This window comes from Patella vulgata, chromosome 6 (genome assembly GCF_932274485.2).
Source record: "Patella vulgata chromosome 6, xgPatVulg1.2, whole genome shotgun sequence".
Lineage (NCBI taxonomy): Eukaryota > Metazoa > Mollusca > Gastropoda > Patellidae > Patella > Patella vulgata.
Genome location: NC_065884.2, coordinates 10,406,113 through 10,426,327, shown reverse-complemented (window position 1 = coordinate 10,426,327; position 20,215 = coordinate 10,406,113). Strand labels below are relative to the sequence as shown.

At 35.8% G+C, this 20,215-nt stretch overlaps 1 protein-coding gene across 4 annotated transcripts in view; it reads right to left on the bottom strand.

The window, feature by feature from the left end:
* LOC126825153 (phosphatidylserine decarboxylase proenzyme, mitochondrial) overlaps positions 1–16,859 on the bottom strand; it is a 43,650-nt gene extending 26,791 nt beyond the window's left edge. The window contains exons 1-2 of one of the 4 annotated variants that reach the window (XM_050554661.2): positions 16,729–16,859; positions 14,993–15,096 (exon numbers count right to left, since the gene is read on the bottom strand). In XM_050554661.2, the coding sequence (XP_050410618.1) occupies positions 14,993–15,096; positions 16,729–16,858 (234 nt within the window). In that variant the 5' untranslated portion in view covers position 16,859. Of the gene's footprint in view, positions 1–2,867; positions 3,148–6,465; positions 6,547–7,535; positions 7,644–14,992; positions 15,097–16,728 lie in introns of those variants that run through there. The other 3 variants (XM_050554660.2, XM_050554659.2, XM_050554657.2) reach the window with 3 other exon arrangements.
* Between the last annotated feature and the right edge of the window lie 3,356 nt (positions 16,860–20,215).

Sequence of the window (20,215 nt, the reverse complement as noted above, 5' to 3'; positions counted from 1 at the left end):
ATTTTTGCCAATTTCTCAACTGGCAATAGTGAATTATAGGATTAATAGGATTATTCTTTAACAAGGTAGGACTGTTTATAGATACCATCTATTTAAGGGATTTATTGTAATACATTTTAAAAATAACTTAAAAATATGAAATTGTAACTTTAAAACAATGAGTTTATTTTTTTTTTTGTTATTAAAAACGAAAATAAATGGTGACAACTTGAAATGACCAAGTGACAAGTAAAAAATATTTCTACTTGTCACCTGAGACAAGTAAAATTTTACAAACATTTCAACCCCTGCCCATGGTTGAAAGGGAACTTCCATCAAGTTGTGATTATAAATTGGTCACAAATTAACTGTCCACAAGCAGAGAAAAAAAAAGTGGCAACGAGACCCCGACTGTTGCTAGCATCACAGGGTATAAAAGACAAATCCTTATACTGTTTAAACCAGCGGTTGCCAGGCAAGATACAACCACATTTTGCAAGACAGCATTTTTTCGTACAATCAGGGGCCATAAGCCAAGAATTCATGGTCTGAAATGCGCAAATATCGAAAGGGGCTGAGATGTTTTGGATATAAAGATATATTTGGAGTTTTATCAAAATCGCACAAAAATTGTGACCTCTAGAGGGTCCACAACCTTTTTATTACATACAATTTGTGTACAAGGAGTGGCCATTTTGTCAGGCAGTTCCGTTTCAGTTTTCCCGAAATTCAAATGCAACCTTCATTATGGTGAAACGGTGATATATTTAAACAGTTAATTTCGCTTGCACGTAGGGGTCTTTAGCAGTGGGAGGAAACCGGAGGACCCGGAGAAAACCCACGAGGTTGGACAAGCGACCCTACTCCTCGTCACGTACAACCGGGGATTCGAAAACACACCAGTTGACTCAATGACAGGCCTTATGATACAGTGTGCCGTAACCACGGCAGTTGACACAATGACAGACCTTAAGATACAGTGCGCACGTGCTAACCATCAGACTCTTCATCCTATACCACTGACATGGGAAAAACCATGCCGAAAAATCCTGATGAACTTTCGCGGTCAACACAAGGATCGAACACAGGACATCCAGATTAGCGAGCCAACATCTTACTCACTGAGCCACCGTGGCTATCCCTGTTTAAATAATCAGACAAGAGCTGAAGTGTGTTCACAAGTTTGAATATTTCACTTCAAACCTGAAACTTTTTTTCTAAAACAATATTTTTATTCAGGATGTCTGAATGGGATTGGGGAACAGGCTTCGCCTATGTCAAACCCTTCTCCCTGAAACTTTGATCACAATATGTTTTTAAACAAGCTGTTGCCATGCAAGATACGCCTACATTTTGCAAGCAATGGACAGAAAACAAGCTTAAAATGTTTTTGTTTTTTTTACATATGATCAGAGGCCATAATCCAGGAAGTTACAGTCCCATACACACAAGTATCGACAGGAGCCCAGATCTTTGGGATATACTAATATATTTTAAATTTCATGATAATCGTATAGAAATTGTGACCTCTTAAAGGGACCACAAACTAAAATCGCAATTTTTCGTACAATCAGGGGACATAATCCAGGAAGTTAAGGTCCTATACACACCAAAATCAATCGGATAAAAATTGTGACCTGTAGGTGTGGATGGATGGATGGACGGACAGGTGGGACAACAGAATACCTCCATTGGAAAATATGGGCGTAAATAAAATAAAATATTTATATTCTAAATTCAACATCTGTCATTTTATTGTAAATCTAGTACTTGTTTATTGGACTTTAATTCATGACTCAACTACACTAAAATACACAATTCTCCTCATTTATATAAGAATTTTCCAGATTGACCCAGTTGATTGGACTTTGACTTATGATATAAGTATTCATATGATGCTGATAAGAAAATGGAGGAAACAGTCATGAGGTATAAATTGGCATAAAATCTTTACGACATTTGGAACATTTTCTGGATTAAATGGCCAGATGAAAACTCAGTTCTTTTTTTTTTACCATCCAAACAACTAGACACATCTGTGATTTAAACCCTGGACATTTTATAACGTCCAATTATATTCTATGGTTAACTAATTTCAAAAAGATAATTCATAAAGTCTTGAAGAGACTAACAAGATTTCATAACAGATGGGGGATAACTCTGGAATATATATTCGAAAATCGCTCAACAGCAATAAGGACCCGGAGAAAACCCACGAGGCTGGACAGACGACCCTACTCCTTGTCACGGACAATCGGGGAATCGAAACCCTCTGGTACAGTCCCTCTGGTACAACGCACACGTAATCCAAACCCTGTCTCCCCCCCCTTTCAATAAAAGAAGAGAATTAACTAACAGGTATGTTTATAATCGATTTCGTCCAATACAGGAAATAACTCTGAAACTTATAATAAAAAATCAACAGGCATCTTCTTTACAATGAGATAAACAATCCATATTAATATAAAGATATGTGGACTATTGTAGCCTCTATTGTGTCAACAAGAAATGTGAACGACAGACGGACATGGTGACAACAATATACAACCACATTAAACAAAATAAGTGGAAACGACCACCACCATCCTGGCAAAATTCTCCCTCTTGTAGAGCATGTACCATAACCTTAGAAACAACCCATTCATACCTTTCCCTAAAGACGTTATACACCTAAATTCAAATCTATACTACAAACAAGGTTGACTCATTACATCACAAAAACTACCGACATCTCTGACACATTTACAATTATCCTGTTTATTCTTTGAAAATTTTTACGTCTGATTGAAAAAATTGAATCGCATCTTTAAAATGAGATAACAGGTCTTTTATTTATTTAACTAAAATGTACCTTTACAACGAGATAACTGAGATAAAAATATACCCACCTCCACCGCTCTGATATAATACTGTCACTGAGTCTAATAACTGATTAGATCATTAAAGCACATGTTCTCTTGTACGATTATATAATAGAACCATTCTTCAATTAATAACATATCACAGAAAACGCCACACCACAAAATATTTCAATAATACATAATCCTTCACACTGATTGTCTTGGAATGTGGAATTATACTGGCACAAATTTATGCCAATAGCCTACATTCTTTTACTAGTTTTGAATGTGACATAGTGGATACTCCCTATACTACCTTACAGTTGGTACAATCCACTCATTCCCTTGTATTGGTTAAAATAGAATCACCAGATATTTCGGTAGAGTCTATATTTCAAGTAAAGGGGTGTTGGGTGGTAGATTACTCAGTTACTACCGGCTTCTCATAAATCCATGATGCTGAATGTCAAGTACATGTACTATTGATTTGAAATGGTGAACCTGGATGGTCAAGACAAATCAATATATGTAATTATGATATGTGTATTGGTATAATGTACTGGTATAATGTGGGCTACCCGCTATTATGAATGAATGAGATAAGACAGATGAATTGTGTTGATACATACTGGCTACTATACTCATTCTACATTTACTCTATATCTCAATTCTTTAAATATTTACAAATAATAGCTAGCGTATAAATTAAATAATTTACAACATGAGTGTTAAACTGTAATTTGCAGGCACCGGTGTATAACAGTGGGTCATAGTGCAGCCCCTCCCTCCCCCAATTATGTGTACAGCAGTCTGAGAAATTACAGCAATCATTGTACTAATATTTCAGTTGATATTTATCCTATGAGAGAGACAGAGAAAGACTTTAAGTTCACTTGACACAAACTAGGTCATTTCGGGACTAGCATATGGTTTAATTTTATTTTAATAATTCGCTTGTGCATAGGGGTCTTTAGCAGTGGGTGGAAACCAGAGGACCTGGAGAAAACCCACGAGGTTGTACAGGCGACCCTACTCTTTGCCATGTACAACCGGGGAATCGAAACCATGCCAGTTTACTCAATGACAGACCTTGTGATACAGCGCGCACCAATCAAATCGAAATGAAGTTTATCATACATAGTTACCAAATAGTAATATCTTGGGAATTAAATCGAAATGAAGTATTAATATTATACATAATGACTGTGTCTACCCACAGTGTATACATAGCTCACTAACCATCAGCTACCCATGTTCCTGAAGCAACGACCCTCATAGCACACTGCATTATTGATGTTAAACTCTTTTGTATTTCATTTCGTTTAATATACACCCTCAAATAATAGATTTCATTTAATATACACCCCCAAATAATAGATTTCATTTAATATACACCCCCAAATAATAGATTTCATTTAATATACAGATTTCATTTAATATACACCCCCAAATAATAGATTTCATTTAATATACACCCCCAAATAATAGATTTCATTTAATATACACCCCCAAATAATAGATTTAGTTTAATATACACCCCCAAATAATAGATTTCACTTAATATACACCCCCAAATAATACATTTCGTTTAATATACACCCCCAAATAATACATTTCATTTAATATACACCCCCAAATTAATAGATTTCATTTAATATACACCCCCAAATAATAGATTTCGTTTCATATACACCCCCAAATAATAGATTTCATTTAATATACATGTAGACCCCCAAATAATAGATTTAGTTTAATATACACCCCCAAATAATAGATTTCATTTAATATACATGTAGACCCCCAAATTATAGATTTCATTTAATATACACCCCCAAATAATAGATTTCATTTAATATACACCCCCAAATAATAGATTTAGTTTAATATACACCCCCAAATAATAGATTTAGTTTAATATACACCCCCAAATAATAGATTTAGTTTAATATACACCACCAAATAATAGATTTAGTTTAATATACACCCCTAAATAACAGATTTCACTTAATATAAACCCCCAAATAATACATTTCGTTTAATATACACCCCAAAATAACAGATTTCACTTAATATCCACCCCCGAATAATAGATTTCACAAAATATACACCCCCAAATAATACATTTCGTTTAATATACACCCCAAAATAATAGATTTCATTTAATATACACCCCCAAATAATAGATTTCATCTATATTCTACCTGCAAATAATACATTTCATTTAATATAGATCCCCAAATAGATTTCGTTTAATATACACCCCCAAATAATAGTGTGAGCTATGAATAGTATGGTAGTATTTGAAAAATATTTTATTTCAATTCATGTTCAGAAGTTATTGAATCCACAATATGTATGGTATCATGTTCCTAATAGAAACTGCAAATGTCCTATTATAAGTCAATGAACTAGAACACGACATAAAGTGCATGAGGTAAATACGTGCGAACTATATATGTTAATGCACAATAAGGTCGTATTCATACGATAGTCACTTGTCATAATGGGGTTTGACAAAAACCAATTCCAAATGATTGTAATACAATCATACTATGAACTATACACATGCAAACTAGACAAATTAATGCATAATACATTCGCATTCATACATAGTAGTTATAATGAGGGTTTCACAAAAACAAAATTCAAATGACTAAGAAACGTAAATGAATGTTCTTGAAATAAATTAAAAGGTCTTTACCAGGTCACCAGAAGTTGCTGTTAGTTTCAGAAAATAGAGTCAATATACTTTCATGCTGTTGTGGATGGAGAGAGAGAGAGAGAGAGAGAATTTGACCTCCACCTGACACAAACCTGGTCATTTTCACATGAACATATGGTCCAGTTTTATTTGTATAATTCATATGCACGCAGGAGTCTTTAGCAGTGGGGGAAACCAGAGGACTCGGAGAAAGCCTATGAAGTTAGATAATTGACCCTACTCCTTGTCACGTACAAGCAGGGAATCTAAACCATGCCACTTGACACGATGACAGACCTTTGTGATCTAATGGCACGTGTTAAACCATTCGGCCACTAACCACTGTTCTAGGAGCAAGCCACAAACCAAAGTTTGGGGAATCAAGTTTGGGGAGAGAGCCACTAACCAAAGTTTTGGGAGCAGCAAGCCACTAAATACAATTCAGGAAGCGAGCCACTAACCACGGTTCTAGGAGTGAGCCACTAACCACAGTTCTAGGAGCAAGTCACTAACCACATGGGAGAGAGCCACTAACCACAGTTCTGGGAGCAAGTCACCAACCACAGTTCTGGGAGCAAGCCACTAACTACATGGGAGAGAGCCATTAACCACAGTTCTAGGAGCAAGTCACTAACTACATTTTTGGGAGCAAGCCACTAAATACAATTGTGGGAGAGAGCCACTGACCACAGTTCTGGGAGCAAGCCACTAACCACAGTTCTAGGAGCGATACACTAACCAAAGTTTTGAGAAAGAGCCACTAACTACAGTTCTAGGAATGATCCAGTAACTACAGTTCTAAGAGCTAGCCACTAACTACAATTCTAGGAGTGAGCCACAAACCACAGAATTTAAGAAGACAATTAATTACGTTTCCATTCTTTTCAGAGAGAATTTAGTTTGATATAAAAATACTATATGATTTACGAGTCAATGGTAACTTACCACAAGACAACAGCCAACTCGCTGATAAACACTAATCGTAAGTTGTATAAAGAAGTTATCGTAATCACAACACAATATTTTCAGTACATGTAAACCACAACAACAAAAAGATTTTTTTACAAAACATAAACACTGGACGGTTTAAATAAACGAATTCTTAAAAATATTTTAAAGTGACATGAACACTTTGGGGCCCCTGGCAAAAAAAATACGCCAGTATTTAAATTTACCACTATAAAGTGAATCTAGGGTTATTTTGAATATGACAATGCTTGTACGTTTATTTTCTTGGTGAGAGTGGCAACGCCTCTTTAATCATGAACCAACCATTTTTCTAAAACAGGCCTACAATATGCAGACATGTTCACGCATATATTAACATAGTTGTAAGATAAAGAAGCACCATGGGGGAATGGTGCTATTAGGTCTTTTATTATAAAGATATTAATTGAACATAAATACACATTAATTGAATATTAAGATATTATTAATCATACATTAACACCCACTGATGTCATAAAAATCAAATTTAACTCATCAAACTGTGAATTTCACAGTCAGATATTCAATATGTAACAACATTATATCAACGCAAATACATATATACATACACACAAAGTTCAAGGGTTGTTTAAATCAATCGAACTTTGAAAAGGCTGTTTACAAGGTGTGTTATTATTATTATTGATTGAATTGAATTGAACGTGTTAGAATGTAGACAAAAAAAATGATTGGTTCAGGTTCGTTTTGCTGATTTGAATTAGGTAGCATAACAAAAATTGACTTCATACTTTTCTTTTAGAGAGAGAGGGTGAGAAGGTATAAGGTCCACTCGACACAAATTAGGTCATTTCGGGACTAACATATGGTTCAATTTTATTTCAATAATTCGCTTGTGCATAGGGGTCTTTAACCGTGGGAGGAAACCGGAGAACCCAGAGAAAACCCACGAGATTGGACAGACGACCCTACTCCTTGTCAAGTAAAACCGGAGAATGACAGACCTTATGATACAGTCACGCGTGCTAACCATTCGGCCATCCAACCCCCCCAACAAAAGTGAGACTTACAAGCTGGGTATACAGTCCATATTAGCAAGCTGTCAGTTTACCACAAACATACAACACAGGATAACCAAAACTAACATGTCACTGACATGTATGCTATTACATCACTTTTCTGCCAATTCTTTTTGTAGAAACCTTCAAAATGTCTTGGTGACCTAGACTATGAATAAACATTTGGTAGGATGTTTGATTTTTTCAGACCAACCAACATTCAACAGCCTTACTATGGACCTTATATTATAAAGTCCATGACCTTACTTAACATTGTGAGCCCGAAGGACGATAATCATTGGTTACGAATTCAAGTTTGTAAATTCAGTTTCCAAATTTTCTGGTGTATTGGTGTATAAGACTTGCTTTTTTACCTATTTTTTTTTTCACTTCATGGAGGGCATAATGGTTGACAAAATAAGGTCCAGAGTTACACATGGAAATATTAATTCATTTATTAATTCTGAGAGATCATTTGATCTACAGGTGGCTTATAGGTTTTAATTCACCAATTTTTGTCAAAATTAATTACCCTGGTTACAGGAAGTAAAACAAGTGGTTGTCATGCAAGATATGCCCACATTTTGCAAGAGAAGGATGGGGAACAGGGAAAATCAATAGGGTTCATCCTCTAATTGTTCCAATGCTTCATAACAAAGTTCAATCAAACTCATTCAAGATTCAAGATCTCTTTATCCTTATCATAATTTTTAAGTTTCATCAGAATCGAACAAAAATTTTAGCCCCTGAGGGTGGGGATCTTCATACAAATAATGGAATGAAGAAAATCCAAAGTCTTGCCAACAGAACACTTTTATCAGTTTCTGATTAACTTTTGAGTTAATTTTGTCCAACCCGCATGAGCAGCCACACTTTCTAGAAAGGCAATACAGAGAGAGAGAGAAATGAAGTTTAACGTCCAGTCGACACAAACTAGGTCATTTTGGGATTAACATATGGTTTAATTCTATTTCAATAATTCACTTGCTCGTAGGGGTCTTTAGCAGTATGAGGAAACTGGAGAATTCAGAGAAAACCCACAAGGTTGGACAGGCGACCCTACTCCTTGTCACGTACAACCAGGGAATCGAAACCACGCAAGTTGACTCAATGACAGACCTTATGATGCAACGCGCACATGCTAACCATTCGGCCAACCAACCCCCTGAAAGGCAATACCCCTGACCAGGTTCTAAAATAGGATGCGGCAAAGCAATAACAAAATTTTAAATAAAATTTCAAACCATTTTTCAAGAAAATTTGCAATTGGTAGAAAAAAAACCAGCGGCTGCCAGGCAGGATACGCCCACATTTTTGAGAGATGGATAGAGAACAAGCTAAAAAGAAAGTGATTTTTCCTACAATTAAGGGCCATAATTCATGAAGTTACAATTCGATATGCGCAAATATCGAAAGGAACCAAGATCTTTGGATTATAAACATGCATTTTAAGTTTCATCAAAATCGGATTAAAATTGTAACCTCCACAGGGTCCACAACCTTGATATACCATATTTTTACACCTTTCGAGTACAAGCGGCGGCCACTTTGTCCGGCAGTTTTGGTTTGATTTTCAGGAAATTTGAACTCAACCTTTATTATGGTGTTACGGTGATATATTCAAACGATTTTTAAAATCAGATAATAACTGTGACCTTCAGAGGGACTACAAGCTAAAAGAGGCGATTTTTCGGATAATCAGGGGCCATAATTCATGAAGTTACGATCTGATATGCGACAATATCGAAAGGAACCAAGATCATTAGGTTACAAACATGCATTTCAAGTTTCATCAAAATCAAATTAAAATTGTGACCCATACAGGGTCCACAACCTTGACATATACCCTATTTTTACACTATTCGTGTACAAACGGCAGCCAATTTGTCCGGCAATTTTGGTCCGATTTTCCCCAAATCCGAACTCAACCTTCCTTAGGGTGTAACAGTGATATAATAATACGTTTTTTAAATCGGATAAAAATTATGACCTATATAAGGTCCACAAGCTAAAAACGCGATTTTTCGTACAATCAAGGGCCATAATTCAGGAAGTTACGATCCGATATGGGATAATATCGAAAGGAACCAAGATCTTTAGGTTATAAACATGCATTTCAAGTTTCATCAAAATCGAATTATGACCTCTATTATGACGTCTATAAGGTCCACAAGCTAAAAACGTGATTTTCCGTTCAATCAGGGGCCATAATTCAGGAAGTTACGGTCCGATATGCACGAATATCGAAAGGAACTGCGCTCTTTGGGTTATAAACTTACATGTCAAGTTACAACAAAATCGAATTAACATTGTGACCCATACAGGGTCCATAACCTTGATTTACCATATTTTTACACTATTCGCGTACAAACGGCGGCCATTTTGTCCAGCAATTTTGGTCCGATTTTCACAAAATTCGAACTCAACCTTGCTTAGGGTGTAACGGTGATATAATAATACGTTTTTTTTAAATCAGATACAAATTATGACCTCTACAGGGTCCGTCCACAAGCTTAAAACGCGATTTTTCGTAAAATCAGGGGCTAAAATTCAGGAAGATATGGTCCGATATGCACGAATATCGAAAGGAACTGAGATCTTTGGGTTATAAACTTACATGTAAAGTTTCAACAAAATCGGATAAAAATTGTGACCTCTATAGGGTCCAGAAGCTAAAAACGTGATTTTTCGTACAAACAGGGGCCATAATCCATGAAGTTTCGATCCGATACATGCCAATATCGAAAGCAGCCGAGATCTTTTTGGGATAAACCTATATTTCAAGTTTCGTCAAAATCGGACAAGAATTGTGACCTGTAGAGAGTCCACAAACAAATTGTGGACGGACGGACAGGGGCGACGACAATATACGTCCACATGAAAATGTGGGCTTATAAAAAGGTGATAAAATGGAAAATGAATTCTGAGCAACTGAAAATCATAACAGTGAATTCTGAACAATTATTATTCAAATTCGGAATTCCTCAGCTCAAATAAAGTTAACAAGATATGCCCACATTTTGTAAGACATTGGCAGAGAACAAGCTATAAAGATAGGTTACCCGGCAACCAAAAATATGCCCACAGCAGCTAAGTCGTCCGAGCAGTCAACATGAGTTGTCGCATATTTTTACTTTTGTTGGTAATGAAACATTTATACTACACTAAAATCTGATTAAGAGTAACAAGTTATCAAAATTCATTGAAAATCAATATACTTGTTCGTCACAAGACCTTAAACCCTGTTTATCAATCTAAAATCAATCGGATATTAACTTTAGAATCTAGTGCTTCCACAAGATATTTCAAAGTGATCAAGGACCATAACTCTAGCAGTAATTATTGGAAATCGTGTATAAATCTGAAGTCAATTGGATATTTAACTTTAGCCTCTAGAGCTTCCATAAGATATTTCAAAGTGATCAAGGGAAATAACTCTGGCAGCAATTATCAGATATCGTTGAAAATCAATAGGCATCTTCGTCTCATAACCTTAAACACTGCGTATAAATTTAAAGTCAATCGGACATTAACTTTAGCCTTTAAGAGCATCCACAAGGGCCATAACACTGGCAGTAATTATCGGAAATCGTTGAAAATCAATAGGCTTCTTCGTCTGATGACCGCAAACACTGTGTATAAATCTAAAGTCAATCGGATTTTAACTTTAGCCTCTAGAGCGTTCAAAAGATATTTCAAAGTGATCAAGGGGCATAACTTTGGCAGTAATTATCGGATATTGTTGAAAATCAATAGGCTTCTTCATCTCATGACCTTAAACATTGCGTATAAATTTAACGGTAATCCCGCATGTAGAGGTCCGACATGCGTCAATATCAAAAAGAACCGAGATCTTTGTGATATGAACATATATTTTAAGTTACATCAAAATCTGTTAAAAATTGTCCACAACCTTCATATTACATGCTTACCGTTATTATACTATTTGCGTACATGGGAGTAGCAATTTTGTCAGGCAGTTTCGGTCCAATTTTCATGAAATTCGAACTCAACCATCACTATAGTGTAACGGTGATATAGTTGAACGTTTTTTAAAATCAAATATAAATTGTTACCTCTAGAAGGTCCACAAGCTAAAAACGTGATTTTTAATACAATCAGGAGCCATTATCTAGGAAGTTACGGCCTAATATACGCTACTATTGAAAGGAACCGCGATCTTTGGGTTATGAACATACAAATAAGTTTCATCAAAATCGGATAAAAATTGTGACCTCTAGGGTGTTCACAAGCTAAAAACATGCTATTTCGTACAATCAGGGGCCATAATCCATGAAGTTACGGTCTGATACATGCCAATATGGAAAGCAACCGAGATCTTTGGGATATAAACCTATATTTCAAGTTTTGTTAAAATCAGATAGAAGTTGTCTACCTGTAGAGTGTCAACAAACAAAATGGGAACGAACCGACAGACACATGGACGAACTGGGGCAAAGACGATATACATTCACATAAAAATGTCTGCGAATAAAAACCATTAATTAAACTGTTACTTACCAGTAGCTTGATATTCATCTGTTATATACAAAGGGAGATAACTCCACTTGTAATCTTCTCATGGTGTATAAATTTCTCAATAGTATCGATACGAATGTTACACGTCTATTGGCAGGAAAGGATGTGGTTAACTTTAATCCCAATCATCATAACATTTCTCTTCAAAAAACATATATATCAACTGCAGAACATTCTTTGTATTTTACAACTTCAACTTTTCCACAGGAGAGGATGGTGGTTAACTTTAATCCCAATCATCATAACATTTCTCCTCAAGAAACATATATGTCAACTGCAGATAATTCTTTGTATTTTACCATTTCAACTTTTCCATCTCCATTCATGTACAGTTTGTTCTGTACTTACAGGGGGCTCGATTGTCAGTCCAGACCGTCCCGAATTGACAGAATTACAATCAAATGATATGGATTTCAGCCGTGTCACAGTTCTGCCAGTCCAAACAGACTGAGGTGGTGTGAGTAGAATCGTGACGTATGTTAAGTAACAAATATGTTTCAGTTGTCATGATTGGTTGAGATATTTTGTATGCAGTCAGCAGATGCGTTGTTCTCCGAAATTCTCCTTTTCACTCGACTGACACTATTTTTGGAATTAAGAGAATTTAATTCTGGAACATTCAATCTACAATCTGATTAAAACACAGATCCTATTTCGTTTTGTTTTTATAGATCAAAATTTTGTTTTACTTATCTTTACCACACTAGGATCTGGAAGAGTTGTTATCGGTGAAGTGTTCTGAATGGTGTGGGGAAATAACCAATGACACGGTCTGTTATGACGGAACTGTGGGTAATCCACTAATAACATCAATGCTGATTGGTTAATCAAATGTCTGACGTCATAGGGTCAAAAGCAGCTCGTATGACCTCTAACGCGACCTATCGCTACAACCGGTCAGATCTTCATGCGGTGTAGGCCATCGAAAGTATAAAAAAACGAAACAAAATATAGATCTGTATTAGAATCAGATTGGTTCAATCGAGTATGCCCTTTGTAATTTGTCGTGTTGTTGTCCTGAATTTACTACAATCTTATATATGTCTAATACAGCCAATGAGCCTGTTGTTAAAATTACACAAACTTTAGGATTATAAGAAAAGTAAAGGGATAATTTAGGACACCAATAATTAAAGGAAAATCTCGGGGTCTACCAATTTTACAACCAGAGCAAACATGCTAAAATTATATTTGGAGTGTGTTCAAACATACATTATGCAAGAGCTAAATCTGCCAATTGCTTGTCTTTCTTTAAGTCTGAAATGTTATCTAAATTATTAATTAGACATTAATTAACTTATCTTGACCATAATCAACTCTCATCGCTAGCCTGCAATATTTACTGGATTATAATCTATCTGCTGCTCAACGCTCATTCATAATCTAATCATGAAATGGATAATCGAGACTATGTTTTATATCGTACTGACTTTAGTAATGATGATCGAGGCTAGGTCGATCGAGGCTAAATTCTCGGTTCAGAGTGGATCAATTTGACTGAAATTTTCAGAAAATTCCCTTTACATTATCTAGTTTTTAACTATTATAGTGAGAACTGCCAGATCTAATCTCCCATAATGTATTTTTAACTAGTTCAAGTATTTTGGTGTTAAAATTGTATTTGGAGCGTGTTTAACTAGTTCTATCACCTATGTAATATTGGTTGACACCAACACCATCCTTTAATTAAGGTTATTCCCTGGACCCATCGCACAATGTGCATTTAGGACTTTCAACACAATAATAATATAAATTCTAGGATTCCAGGAATGAAGAATAGACATATAGACATGAACTCTTGTATTGTTTTTGTTTCTTATGTCATTCTAAAACTGGTGTAATAATTAGTGGATATATGTTTCATGATTTAACCACCTATAAAAATAAACACATCAGAAGGAGATATTATATGAACATTGAAATCCATATTGTCATTTACGTTCCTTGAAATACTTGGTCAAACAGAGGATGGAGAATTTACCTTTCTTGTTTTGTCTGTACAATCCAATCGGATTAAAATACAGATGTATATTTCGTTTCATTTTTTTAATACTTTTGATGGCCTACACTACATGAAGATCTGACAAGTTGTACTGGAAGGTTGTCTCAGGGGTCGTACGAGCGGCTTTTGGCCCTATGACGTCAGGCATTGATTAATCAATCAGCATTGACGTTTCTAGTGGTTTACCCACAGTTCTGTGCATGGCACTCCAAAAAATCACAATAACAGACCATTTCATTGGCTAATCCGTCACTTCAAACAAAACGACGGTTATGTAACAACTCTTCCAGATCCTAGTGTAGTGAAGACAAGTAAAACGAAATTTTGAACCATAAAAAACGAAACGAAAATGAAATGAAATGATATGAAATGGGGTTTAACGTCCTACTGTTCTGCTCCTAACCTGGGCTAATGAAGACGGGCATACGCCATACAGTGTGCTATGAGGGAAATTTTGCCCGGGCAGCGGCACTACGGCCTACTCTTATATCGAATTCTAACTGCCAAGGGATATTTTACGTGCACGCCAATGTGTACACAAAACGAAACGAAACAGGATCTGTGTTTTAATCAGATTATGTACAATGATGCCCTTTATTAAAGAGACCATTTGCTCTACTTAGACTTAGTATATTGTCTTACCTTTCTTGGGGGGTTGGATGGCTGAATGGTTAGCGTGCGCGCGCTGTATCATAAAGCCTGTCATTGAGTCGACTGGCGTGGTTTCAAATCCCCGGTTGTATGTGACAAGGATTAGGGGCCCCTGTCCAACCTCGTGGGTTTTCTCCGGGTCCTCCGGTTTCCTCCCACTGCTAAAGACCCCTACGCGCAAGCGAATTATTGAAATAAAATTAAACCATATGTTAGTCCCGAAATGACCTAGTTTGTGTCGAGTGGACGTTAAACCCCATTTCTCTCTCTCTCTTACCTTTCTTTCTACATCTGCTACTTTATTATAAAAATAAAGACCGGATCCAAAACCTAAAGGTATAATAAACCATACATATCTTCTCCTACTTTTTCTTACAGCTTCTATAAAATACAACAATTAACAGATATAAAACCTCCTGTTTAGAATCTAAAGGAGTTATGCCCCTTTATTGTGGGGAAAAATGTCCGACAAGACAAATTTTGAAATCCCATCACTACAAAGGACTGTTATTGTTCATTGGAATTGGATCAATCTAAATATGAGAGAATGGCTATGGCAAACAAGAAGAAGTGAAATAAAATATACTTTTTTCAACTTATTAATTTTGGAGTTTCAGTTGTGTGTTTCATTATGTGAATGGATGAATTTAACTGTAAATGACATACGACACAATCAAGATTACATGAAGATTTACTGAGGTGTAGCATTTTTTGAAATGAAATGAAATGGGGTTTAACGTCCTACTGTTCTGCTCCGAACTAGGCTAATGAAGACGGCCATATGGCATCCAGTGTGCTATGGGGGAAATTTTGCCAGACAGCGGCACTACGAATTCCAACTGTCAAGGGATCTTTTGCATGCACGCCAATGTGTACACGGGACCTTGGTTTTTTGTACCATCCGAACGACTAGACAGCTGTCCTTGCCTAACCATCCGTCCTGCATCACTGACAAGGGGGAGCCAAGCGAGAAAATCTGGATAAACTTTCTCGGCCAATGCAGGGATCGAACACCCAACCAGTATTTTTTGAAGAAATATTCATTCTCAGCAAGTCGCCCCTGACAATAAGACAACTGTTATACTTTGATACTCGGTTAATTTTTTGCATATTTTGTTTTCCTCAGATTACCAAGATATTTTTTTCAAAGAGTGTGACAATTTTTAGCATTTTCCAAGGTGTTCTTTTACAAATAAAAACTATAAATTTCATTGTGTATGTATTGTACTCTATGTTGTTTTTTTTTTGTAATTCTACTTTCAAGCATTCTCGGTATCCCCAGTGGTATCGTTCTGTTTACTCCACTAATATCTGGGTCTATCCACATGGAAGACACATAATAAAATTATCTGCCCTTGATACTTCGGCTATTTTTATCGACCAATTGAGAATGCGAAGGGAAGTAACTCGCATTTTATTGCAAATAAGATTATCGTGGTGAACGTAAACAATGATGCTGTAAACCGTTTTTTGATTGGTTCGAAGAATCAAGTTACAATCAAGGGTAGATAATCTGAATTTGTGAAAACCCATGGATGGACCCAGAGGTTAGTGGAATAGAACAGAACGATACCACTGGGAATAACGAGAATGATTGACAGGTGTTATATGTCTCCAGTTTGTCAATTTCAAGACTGACAAATATGACTGAAAAGAGAGTCCAACTTTATATACTAATCCTAATATGAGTCTTTATTATTCTGGGTGGTTGGATGGCCGAATGGTTAGCACGTGCACACTGTATCATACGGTCTGTCAATGAGTCAACTGGCGGGGTTCTGATTCCCCGGTTGTACGTGACAAGGAGTAGGGTCGCCTGTCCAACCTCGTGGTTTTTCTCTGGGTCCTCCGGTTTCCTCTCACTGCTAAAGACCACTATGCGCAAGCGAATTATTGAAATAAAATTGAACCATGTGTTAGTCCCAAAATGGCCTAGTTTGTGTCGAGTGGACGTTAAACCCCATTTCTCTCTCTCTCTTTATTTTTCTGACACAAATTACAAACTTTTCATACCTGTTTTTGTTTTTACTGATCTGGATCCAGTGTTCACCAGTAACTGTTGAATGTTAATTTGGAAAATATGATTATGATTAGTTGGCCATTTTTTGAACAAGTAACCACTTCTATTCATCATATTCAACATTCTGAAAATTATACAATACAACAAACACTTAAAACTATAAATACAACATTCTGTTAGTCACCCTGCACTGTGTAAATATTTGGAATAATGTTTATTGTGCATGACAGTATTCAGCATTATTACACACTTGTCTAGTCATTCAGATGGGGCAAAAAAACAAGGTCCTGTGTACACATTGGTGTGCATGTAAAAGATCCCTTGACAGTTGGAATTCGATATAAGAGTAGGCCATAGTGCTGCTGTCCGGGCAAAATTTCACTCATAGCACACTGCATGGTGTATACCCGTCTTCATTAGCCCAGTTCGGAACAGAACAGAAGGACGTTAAACCCCATTTCATTACACACATTCTAGGTAAGTTCACATAACAAATTGGGTTTTGGCGTTTCAAAAATTGTGCAAAAGAATAAACATGTATCATTCTTTTGAGAAAAGGTGACACAGATCACTAATAATTGTCAATTCGCCATCCAAGTGACAATAATGGATATTGAACTTTTCATATGTAGACATGTTACTCCATGTTTTCTCTATTTTTCCATTCACTTGAAACAGTATGGTTATTCACCACCTGGTTGATGCATATAGAATATCGTAGGACAATTGATTTAATGTTAATATTAGGTGTGGAATAACTATTTCTAGGATATGCGCCACCCAGATGGCAAATAACCACACCCTATCAATAAATAGGACTTTTTCTGGAAATTAGTGCATAGATTTAAAGCATGGGAAAAAAATGAAATACAGACCCGTATTAATCTGTTGTGGATTCAAACGAATTAATTTGGGACTAACACAATATTTATTTATAATATTTACAATTACATTATCAATTGGACAATACTGAGTGAAATTTACAACCTAAAGGCCAATTTATACTCCGCAAAGTGAAGCGAACATATTCAAAAGCTGGCAATCATAGTGAGAAAAGCTAACCGAAGCTGGTCTTGTCGTGGACATGCCATGTTTTTAGATGGATCACATGATCACAAGAGCAGACGTCTTGCTACTGATTGGCTACGATGTTTTTGATCGAAGCGATGTTTTAATCGAACCGATGTTTCGAGGGAACCAACTCCTTCGCTCCCCTTGAAAATTGATCTGTGATGTTAAAACTTCGCCACAGCACAAAGTTGGGGTTTGAAGCGAGAATAAAAGTATATGCAAAGTAAATTCCTAATTTCGCTTAAACTTAAACATACATTATGCAAGAGCTAAATCTGCCTATTGCAGGTCTTTCTTTAGGCCTCAAATGTTATCTAAATTATTAACTAGACTTTAATTAACTTATCCAGACCATAATCAACTCCCGATGTCAATGCTAGCCTGCGATATTTACTGGATTAGGATCCCATTTGCTGCTTAACTTTCATTCATGATTTAATCATGAAATGGATAATTTAAAGTATGATTTTTTATCGTATCGACATTAGTAATGATGACGGAGGCCAGGCCAAAAATTTAATTGCTAAAATCTCGGTTCAGACTGGATCAATTGGACTGAAATTTTCAGCAAATTCCCTCTACATTATCTAGTTTTTAACTATTATAGTGCGAACTGTCAGCTTTTTATCTAATCTCCAATAATGTATCTTTAACAGGGTATAAATCATCTCTAACAGTCACTGCTGGGATTATCCCTGGAGTAATCCTGTCCCACCACAACTTCCATCGATTAAGCATGACTGTAGAGGTCTGCATCAAGAAGGTTATTTTGACCTGCCATCAAGTTATCAACGAAAATTCGTTGTTTTGGATGAGTTGCCAAAGTAATGCAAATGATAACATTACACCACACCAACACAGAAAAGAAAAAGATAAAAGAGACAGCTATGAACAAAGCTTTGTCATTATGATTTAATTTGCAAAGGAGCTAAAGTAGTCTAATAAATTATATGTTTTCACATGTCACCTTGTGGGAGTCGCCATCTTTGTTGTTTACAGTAAGGGAAGTTACTCTGTCATAAATGCTTGTAGTACGGGTAACTTCGGTCTTATTTATGCAGGTGGGCCGTTTGAATACAACCCCAGGACAAAGACAATAAAATATATCAAAACAAATATTTATTGACTATTACGGGTATAAATTTAAAGAGTAATTTGTCATTATGACAATAAAAATAAAAATTTAATCCATTCCTTTATTTCTTAAATTAGTGTTTTTCATTATCTATATAAATTAAATCAAAGATGTGTGCAGGGCCCTGTTTCTCGAAATCTTAAAGGAGCTAAATCGCTAACATTTGGGACCTAGAAATTGACAAAAGTGGGTCGCAACGCATATAATATTGTAATATGAATGTATATAAACTGATTTACATTCAATGGTTTCCGTTTTTACTCCAATTTCAAATCAGTTATGTTCGGCGAAATAAGCCAGCAGTCTCAAGCGAGTGCAAATGTCTAGCGTCTGGTTATTCCAGTCTACATACGCCGTTTGATTTGGTGCAATGTGTCTAGCCTCGTCCCTCGAGTCTCTTGATACATCTGGGGCTGAAGCGCATTATGGTACACGATTATGGTAAAATGTTTATTTTGTCTTAAATATTGGATATCAAAAACCCATCTTTTTCCGGTAAGATCACAACATGAATGTTTATTTAATTTGAAAAATAAATCGTGTTTTTAATGTTGAAGATTTTGGATGATATTGAGTTAGAGACTTAGCTACTTTAACTAAAGATAAAATCCAAATTTTAGTAGATACTTCAATTTTGATTGGCTAAGGACCAAAATCAATCTAATATTATCCAATCAAATTACTGAAATTTGGATTTTTATCTTAGTTAAAATTTCGTGAAACAGCTACCCATTCACATTGAAAATCTTCATTCCAGCCTTGTATCGCAGAGTCATCTTGTTCGATCATTAATTTTGCAACCTGTCTCCATATTGCTGCAACATAATTATTGCATTTTGCGTTCTTGCTCGGGCGAAATAGACATCCCAATCATTCTCTTCGCAAACGACGATCCAAATATACAAATTTTGATCGATAATGAGACGGGCAAAGGTAGAAAATATCACGAAAGACGACTTACATCACTAGATGACGCTAGAAAAAAGATTTTCTGGGTGAAAAAATAACAGACCTTTCTTTATTACCAGCTTGCCGTATACGTGGTCTTTTGCTGCATGGCTGGAATGAAGATTTACAATGTGAATTGGTTTCTGAAGCATATCCAAAGGATATGCGAGCTGTTGGCCAGCAACCAAGAAAATATTTATCTCGCTCATATGAACTTTTGATTTTGAAGACAAAGAATAAACTAACAACTAAACATATCTCTGAGTTAATGTGTTTTTGATTTACATTTCCAGATCTCTTGAAAAGTACCATTATAATTTAATATT